At 42.5% G+C, this 8190-nt stretch overlaps 1 protein-coding gene across 5 annotated transcripts in view; it reads left to right on the forward strand.

Annotated features, from left to right (window-relative positions):
• The window catches only part of RALGAPB (Ral GTPase activating protein non-catalytic subunit beta), a 103153-nt gene extending 96873 nt beyond the window's left edge, over positions 1 to 6280 (forward strand). For all 5 annotated transcript variants that reach the window (XM_012755001.3, XM_012755003.3, XM_012755005.3 and 2 more), the window contains 2 exons: positions 1736 to 1884; positions 2364 to 6280. In XM_012755001.3, coding sequence (XP_012610455.1) covers positions 1736 to 1884; positions 2364 to 2557 — 343 coding nt within the window. In that variant the 3' untranslated portion in view covers positions 2558 to 6280. The remainder of the gene's footprint in view (positions 1 to 1735; positions 1885 to 2363) is intronic.
• The last annotated feature ends 1910 nt before the right edge of the window (positions 6281 to 8190 follow it).

Below are 8190 nucleotides of genomic sequence, written 5' to 3' on the forward strand. Positions count from 1 at the left end.
CATGTTAAGGTTTCTGTTTTACCTGCCCATACACAGGAAAGATAAAAAGAGAACACTGTGATTCCAAGAATAGTAACACTGTATTTGTATGGGTTTTATAGTTTTCAAGGCTTTTTGCTTCCTGGTGTTTGGTTTATAACTCCAAGAGATAAAGTTATCATCCCCAGTTTACCGGTGGGAAAAAATAAGCTTGTAGAGGTGATTCCTCAGCATCACACCTCCCATCAGTGCAGAGGAAAGCTATCTGAACTCAGGCCTGTCCCTCCAAATGCTAACCTCATCTCTCACTTCAGGCGATCTGATCTCGGGCCTGTCCCTCCAAATGCTACCCTCAAACTTGGTATTTTAACTCGAGGTTCCTTCTAATTACAGGATCCGATTCTAATTGCATGTAAGATGCATTTATTCTAACATTGTTAGATTATTGTTGAAATGATGTAAGCAAAGATGATTCATTTTAACATCATTTTTGAAACATTTCTAGAAGAGGGCAAGTCTTTCTTAAAACTTCCACTTTTTTATGCTGAAGTATTTTAAAACAAATTACAGGTATCTTAACATTCTAAATACATCAGTATGCGTCTCTAAAAAGAACACTTTTTAGATAGCTAAAAATAACATTATCACAGTAATAAATATATTCAAATTTCTCTATTTTCCCTAAAATATCTTTTACAGTTGGTTTGTTCAAACCAGAATTTACTCCAGGACTACACATCTGGCATTAATTCCTTAAATCTCTTTTAATACAGAATAGTCTTTTTTTCTTTTTTTCTTCATGACACTGTGTTGCTAAAGAGACTATAGAATAGTTGTCATGAAGTAGACTTTTCTAAAACTAGTTTGGACAAGCACTATACTGTTTCTGTTGTTTTAATCTTTTTAGGTCAAAGGTTGTAATACAATTCAACTGTAAAATTTGTATTTTATTGGTAGTTTTGCAAAGTTTAGAATTTGTCTGGGGGACAGAATTACTGTAGGATTAGTTGTTTTTTTTAATGTCTTGAAAGATGAACTCAGTTAAGCTTTGGCTAAAATTGCTTTACCTATGTAGAAAGAAAGCTCATTGTGTTGCAGAAAAACCCCCAACATGTAGCATCACAAGTAACATGAGCACTTCTAGATAGGTTGCCTGTCCCTGACGTGTGATGTGTGAGGGCTTTGGCTCTGCCAGGATGTGGCTGTTTATCATCTCAGCTGAGGAGAACACTTGTAGCTGGCCCAGAGGAATGGCCCTCCCAACCTCTTCTGACTTTTTTTAAAAAAAATTATATCAGGGATTCCCATAATGGGCCTAAGCTGTGTTCCTACTTCTGCTCTGAGATACCAACCTTGACTGTAGTGGAATTCCCTGTGCTCTAGCCATGGGGAACACTTTTGTCCCCTACAAGAAAAGAGAACTAAGAGAAAGTCCCATAGTTGGTTGCTAGATTCTTAGCTTCCCACAATAGAGTTCTCTGGTCTTTCCTTCCATCCCGTCCCCAGTGGTTTTCTAAGCATATTTTTTAGCCCCTTTTTGTTAGCTTAAAAAGCCTGATCCTAGTAATGGACATTTAAGGCCAACTGTTTTAGGAGGCAGCAACATGGGCTCCCAGAAAGAGGATTCTGAGCAGCCTGACCCCTTGACTTTTCTCAAACCACTGCCTGGCAATAGGTCCCCTTGGTATGCTTATGCTACATATGGTGGCCTTCAACGCTTACATGTCTGGAGTAAAAAAAATTTTCTTTTGTTAAGATCTACGACTCTTGAAAAAGAAGTTCCTGTCATATTCATCCACCCTTTAAACACTGGATTATTCCGGATAAAAATTCAAGGAGCCACTGGAAAATTTAACATGGTTATCCCTCTTGTGGACGGGATGATAGTCAGCAGACGTGCTCTTGGTAAGGTCTTTATGTGCAGCTGAAGGCTTAGAGTTTCTTTCTTTCTTTCTTTAACATTTTTATAAACCAAAAAGAAGTGAAAATAAAGAAATGGTGATGTTACTTAGTAGGTTCCACATGTAGGAAATGCTATGGCTCTTGTTAAAAAGGGAGCATGTTTTGTTCTGTTTTAAACTATCCTTAATCTAGTAAGTACAAGTAGAACTTCATAAACTATTAGTATTAGAAAATGAAGATAGCTGTTTATAATTCAGAGCAGGAAATGGGTTGTCTGACTAGATTTTGATATATTTTTTCCTTGTTAGTGTATGTTTCCTCTGACAATTTTATCTTAATGCTATGTCTACCTCTCTGGGGATAGGAAGTTTTGCAAATTGAATGAAATAGTTTAAGTATGCTGAGAATAGTTCACCTGAATACTGATAGTTCACCTAACTGACTGGTTATTAATATTTATTTTAAAACTGTCTGTTTTCAAGGCTTTCTGGTGAGGCAGACTGTAATTAACATATGTAGAAGAAAGAGACTGGAGAGTGACTCCTACAGTCCACCACACGTCCGCCGGAAACAGAAAATCACCGACATTGTCAACAAGTACCGGAACAAGCAGTTAGAGCCAGAGTTTTATACTTCACTTTTCCAGGAAGTTGGACTCAAGAACTGCAGTTCTTAGACCACTGTCTGTCTAGGACTATTGAACTTCAGTTTGGGGACTATGATATCACAGCAAAACAGTTTGATAGGTGATCACTGTAAAAATAAAAACAAATCACTTCTTAAGAGCTTACTGTTTAATCACCAGAATAGAAGAAACACATTATAAACCCATTTGATAGAAGACTTTCAGCTTTCTAGTGAAATGGGCTCCCAGACACAATCATATTCTTGCTGGTAATGACGATATACATTTTAGCCATAAACTTCTTTCTTTTAAAAGTGACAATTTTAGTTAAATTACAAGCCTTTTGAGGAGAAAGGCTTTTATGCATCTCAGTTAAACACATGCATTGGTAGCATCAACAAATTTGCAAATTAGAAGTTGAAGATAGTTTTATACCTCACTTTTTAGGAGGTTGTATTCAGAATTAAAATCTCTCAGAATCTTTCAGGACATTTAAAGATTCACGTTGCTAGCATGGAGGAGAAGGAACAAGTCTCAACCTTCTGCTCACTGGTAGGTCCATTTGTCATCCAGCTGTCAAACTGACGAAAAGAATATAAATGGTTTTTGCTCAGATAAGAAGACATTAAAATATTTCATATTTTTTTCTCCACACTTCAAAAAGTTGTCATTCTCATCACCGTGCAGATCCGTCTGAAGCCCCAGTTTCTGGACGACCCAGGAACAGACCTAAAATGGCATGGCCTTGTCCTTTAATGGGGATGCAAATGAAGTTTGTGGGGTTAAAAGTTATAAGACAGTAGTGATACCTCCACTCTCTCCATTATTGTCCAGCTTGGTGACATAATGACAGGTTACACATCTATGATTCATTGATAAACATCAAAAAAATGTAAATTCACAGTAGGAGTTGAAAAATTATTTGATTTCATCCACTGTCTCTTATTTCAGGACCAAGCAGCAAACTGCAATAGTTTATGAAGGATTCTAATTTGAGGTTCAGAAAGTAGCCTCTCAACGATACTAATTCAGACCTCTCCCAGAGAGCTTGCTGGATTTCACCGTAATGTTTCATCAGCTATTAGCGCCCACCTCCTTGGGTGGCTACTGTTAGAAATGGCTGCTGTCATGTTTTCTGGACTTTGCCAGCTGAAGACACAACAGATCCCTGCCAGGGTTTTGGAAATACTTCTGTTACCTCGCTGCTACTTTTCTGCCAGGGATAAAACTTTTGAGGTGGCCAGACCCCGAACATCCGTATAAGGATTCCTGTTACAGTGCTGCAGTACACACCGCTCATTTCTCCTATTCTTATATGCTTTGTTCTTTAGTAAGATTATTTTATGTTAAGAAAATAAGTGACATTTGAAGTCCAAAGAGTGATCATAGTTGTACAAGGGGTGTTTTCCCACTTGAACTCTGATGTCAGTAGATTTTGTAGGTCAGGGCTACAGTGGTCTGTTTGATTTGATATTTTGGTAGTCTACTTAGGGGGCAGGGGATAGTGTGGGACCTAATTCCCTGTGCAGATAACTCTGCTCCAAAAGTATGTATTTTGCCATCTATGAGCAAGAAATGTGAGCATAGCAGCTTTTGGTTTTAAGTTTGCCATCGCCTTTTCTTCGTGTTTGTTTTAAGCTCAGGTAAAGATAACCACCTCCTTCCATGACTCCAGTTTCCATTCAGGGTTTGGTATTATTCAATAATTGATTTTCTTTTTAAGCTGGGCAATAAATTGACATTTCCAGATGGCAGCATGGGAGAGGGGGGGATGTGTGATAAAGATGAGCAAGTTCTACCCTAAAATTATGTTTGTATTTCAGCAGGAATAAGGTGAGGTTTAAAAACTCTCAAGGTAATTCCAGATTGACATTTCAAGAGGAAAATGGGCCCTTGTTCTAGTTGGAGTGAACAAAGAAAGTTATAAATTGATGTGCAACTTATAACATTCCAGAGGTTAAAAATAACTGATGTAGATGTACTTCCTCAGTGTGATTCTTCAGATAAAACTTTTACTTCTGGCATAGTTTCAATGTCGGAAAGTTGCATGGGATATGGGCTTGCTGATCCTTCAATTAGCTATGATTTCTGGAAACTCTTTGTAATTCTGATGACTTTGATAAGTGAACAACCATGTCGAATGCAGTTTGTGATCTGGGAGACTTAGTGGTCTTCCAGGGAGGGAAGCATATGCAGCCCCTGAAGGCATGAAGCCCCCAGAGTGTACAGAGCCAGTGGAGTATAGGAGACGCTTACCTCGCCAGGTGCTGGTTCCTTCTGCTCCAAATAGCATCTGCCCGGAAAGGGAGCGTGGTAAGAACCCTTGGACCTTTCACTAGTTTGGGTCTGAGTTCATGGTCACTAAATTCACCCAACTGCCTGTGTTAGAAATCACTCTGAGTAGAATAATGCTGGAGGAATGTATGTAGTACCTAATAATAATCTTTAGTAGCCCACTTAATAAATTTGCCAGGATATGTTCAAAACTTTTTGGGGGAAGCCAGAACCACTTTTGTCTGTGGCTTAAACAGTTCAGTTGCTACGTCTATGCCAGGTGCACCAGGGGGTGGATGAGTGTGGCGTTCTGTGAAGAGGAAAGTGGAAAGTGTTACCCAAGAGACAGAGGCAGGACACCTTCCTACTCCCATCTTAAGCTTTCCTCCTCCTCTCTGGCTGGGAGCATTAAGGACAGTGAGGAGGGCTTTTACCTTTTTAACTCTTTCCTTGTTTACCAGCTCTACCTTTTGTCCAGGGCTTCTTCCTAAGACCCTCTCCTGTCCATTGGCCCTTAGAAAGGAATAATTACCTGGTGGGTTGATCCCCCTCCCCTGGCCACACACACTCACACACACGTGCCATTTTCCTCCGTTTCCAGGTCCTGTATTTCAGGGCAGCCCATTAGCCTCTGGACTCATTTATAAATACAGAATACCTACATCTTTGGCCGGTAATGTCAGTTGCCTACAGGTTGTGTGTATGAAGCCTTCATGAACAGTTACTTTCTATATAACGCTAGGGAAGCATTTGTTAAGCTCTGCAGAGACTGGGTTTTAGAAAGGCAGAGTCTTCAAGAATATTTATTTCTTTTGGAAGGTGGAATGTTACCCAAAGGGGGAGTCAGCCTTACTGAAAGACATATTTTGTGGTAGATGGTAAGACACATATTGGAGGTAATTTGACACTCCTGCCAGCAGTAGTTCTCCATTCAGCATTTTAAAACCCATTCAGGTTATATCTTCCTAAAAAGAATTGATTTCTGTGTTTACATGAAGTGATCATTGGATTCAGATGGTCTGTTTTAAAGATTTCCAAGACAGCCTCTTCCCGAGATGGAGAGATTGGAGGTGGTCCATCCGTACAATGTGGAATCAAACGGTGGGTTTCTCAGTAGCTAAAGAAGCCATGTACTGTATAGTGTTTTTCTCAGAATATCAACTCCTGTTCTTCAGATGCTTTTCTTTTTTTAATGGAGAGGGAAAAGGTGTAATTTGGGATTCCACAGTGCCTTGCATATAGTAGGCGCCCAATAAATACTTGTTGAAACAAACCAAGTTTCCCAAGTCCTCGTCTCTTGCAGTGACCAAGACATCTTTCTCCTCTGAAGGGCTTGGCAGTTGTGGCTAAAAAATAAGCAGTATCATTATTTGCTTGAAATCATATATACAATTTGTATGAATTTCAGTATGTTGCCAAGACATGATCTTTTTCTTATTGTATTTTCTGTAAATATTTCTGGCACTGAACTGTAAAGTAAAGGCGAAATGTAAATATGAAGGTGTCCCCGTGTCCCCTCGCCTCCTGTGTTTTATCTTCGTCGGTTAGGGAAGAAGGCCCAGAGGTTTGTTTGTATTTATGCCAATCCTTTGTCCAGAAGAAACACATGGAATATTGAATGTAATACATTTAGTCAATTAAATTTTAAGGAGATTCTTATCTAATAACTTGGTGTATGCTTTTGGTTACAGGCTGGGGTTTGCCTCCTGCTTGGGTACCAGGGGGTGTCTGCTTGGCTTCCGCTACCCTGCATAATTTAGATCTGTAGAGTTTCATGAAATACTCAACATTTGCTTAATATTCAAAGAAAGTATTTGGCCTTCTCTGCCAGAAGGCTCGTATGACAAAAACACTGGCGACAGAGGCTCGCCTTGAAAAGGCCGGGAATTGCCGAGGGGATGGCTGGCCCTCTGTGTCTCGGGAACAAGGAAGTGCTGGCTGTGCCCTCTGCCTGCAGAGGTCAGCCCTGCTGGGGCTGGGCAGTCAGGAAGGAGGGGAGACGTAGAGAAGGTCACCCCTGCTCCACTGCCCCTTGTGTAGGGTTGGCTGCAGAGGGTCCCATGGGGCCAGAGTAGTGCCTAAATGCCTACATCACATGGAGGGGTGGGTGGACCACTTGAGGAAACCAATGAGAACCATCATGGTGCATGCTTCTGCCAAGAGCTGCCCTCTGTCCTGGCACAGACTCAGCATGTCGCTGTGTGCCAGCCCCTGAGCTGTGTCTGAGACCCTCCCCTCTCTGTGTCCACGCCTGCTCTGCCTGCTCACCACGGGACCTCCAGCTGGGCCTGGTGCGCAGTGGCCCTGTTTTGGTGTCTGGAAAGATTTCTTAGCCACAAAGCATGTTCAAGCCTTTCTCAACAGTGATGCTTCATCCTCTCTGACCCCAGCCCCTTCAGGACGCAATGCCAAGAAGTCACCCCCAGCCCCAACCACCCACTCCAGATCTTGGCCTCTGGGCCTTGCATCTGGGGCAGCTTTCCTGCCTTCCTTGGGTGCACATTAATGCCATTTTCCCACACCTCTTCGGGAACTCTGGCGTCCTATAGCTGGGGTAGGACTCGCTTGAAACAAAACCAAACCCCAGCTCTCATCCACTCTGCTTTTTCGATGGCTGGCCTTACATGCCCTTCTTGGACTGGTGTCTTCCTAAAAGGGGTTCCTTCTACCCTGTGTCTCCCCTAGGGTCTGCCACCATGCCACCACTCCTGGTTCTGCCTGACTTTTCTTTTTTTTTTTTTGGGACAGAGTCTCACTCTGTTGCCCAGGCTAGAGTGCCGTAGCGTCAGCCTAGCTCACAGCAACCTCAGACTCCTGGGCTCAAGCAATCCTTCTGTCTCAGCCTCCCGAGTAGCTGGGACTACAGGCATGCACCACCATGCCCCGCTGATTTTTCTCTATATTTTTTTTTTAGTTGGCCAATTAATTTCTTTCTATTTTTAGTAGAGCCGGGGTCTCGCTCTTGCTCAGGCTGGTTTCGAACTCCTGACCTTGAGCGATCTGCCTGCTTCAGTCTCCCAGAGTGCTAGGATTACAGGCGTGAGCCACCGCGCCCGGCCCGCCTGACTATTCAACTGGTGCTCTTAAACCAGGCGCTGCTGTGGTCTCAAAATTAAATCTGTGTCAGAATCACCCTGGTTGCGCATCAGCGTGTTGAGTCCTGAGCCTCACTCCTGCCTCCGGAGATCTGATATGACCAGGGTGAGCCTAGGAATTGTCATGTGTGACAACCTTCCAGCTCCCACCCACCTGCTGGCAGTGACCGAGGCAGGTGGTCCAGAGAGTGGGCTCCCCAGAGCCTATCAGGCTGTCGACCTGGCCCTCCCTGCAGCTTAGGGGCTGTTGGGCCCTGGGAGGCCCAGAGCCTCTTTCCTGCCATCATCTGGCACATGGAGGTTTACTAAATACCT

Source organism: Microcebus murinus, chromosome 16 (genome assembly GCF_040939455.1).
Source record: "Microcebus murinus isolate Inina chromosome 16, M.murinus_Inina_mat1.0, whole genome shotgun sequence".
Classification (NCBI taxonomy): domain Eukaryota; kingdom Metazoa; phylum Chordata; class Mammalia; order Primates; family Cheirogaleidae; genus Microcebus; species Microcebus murinus.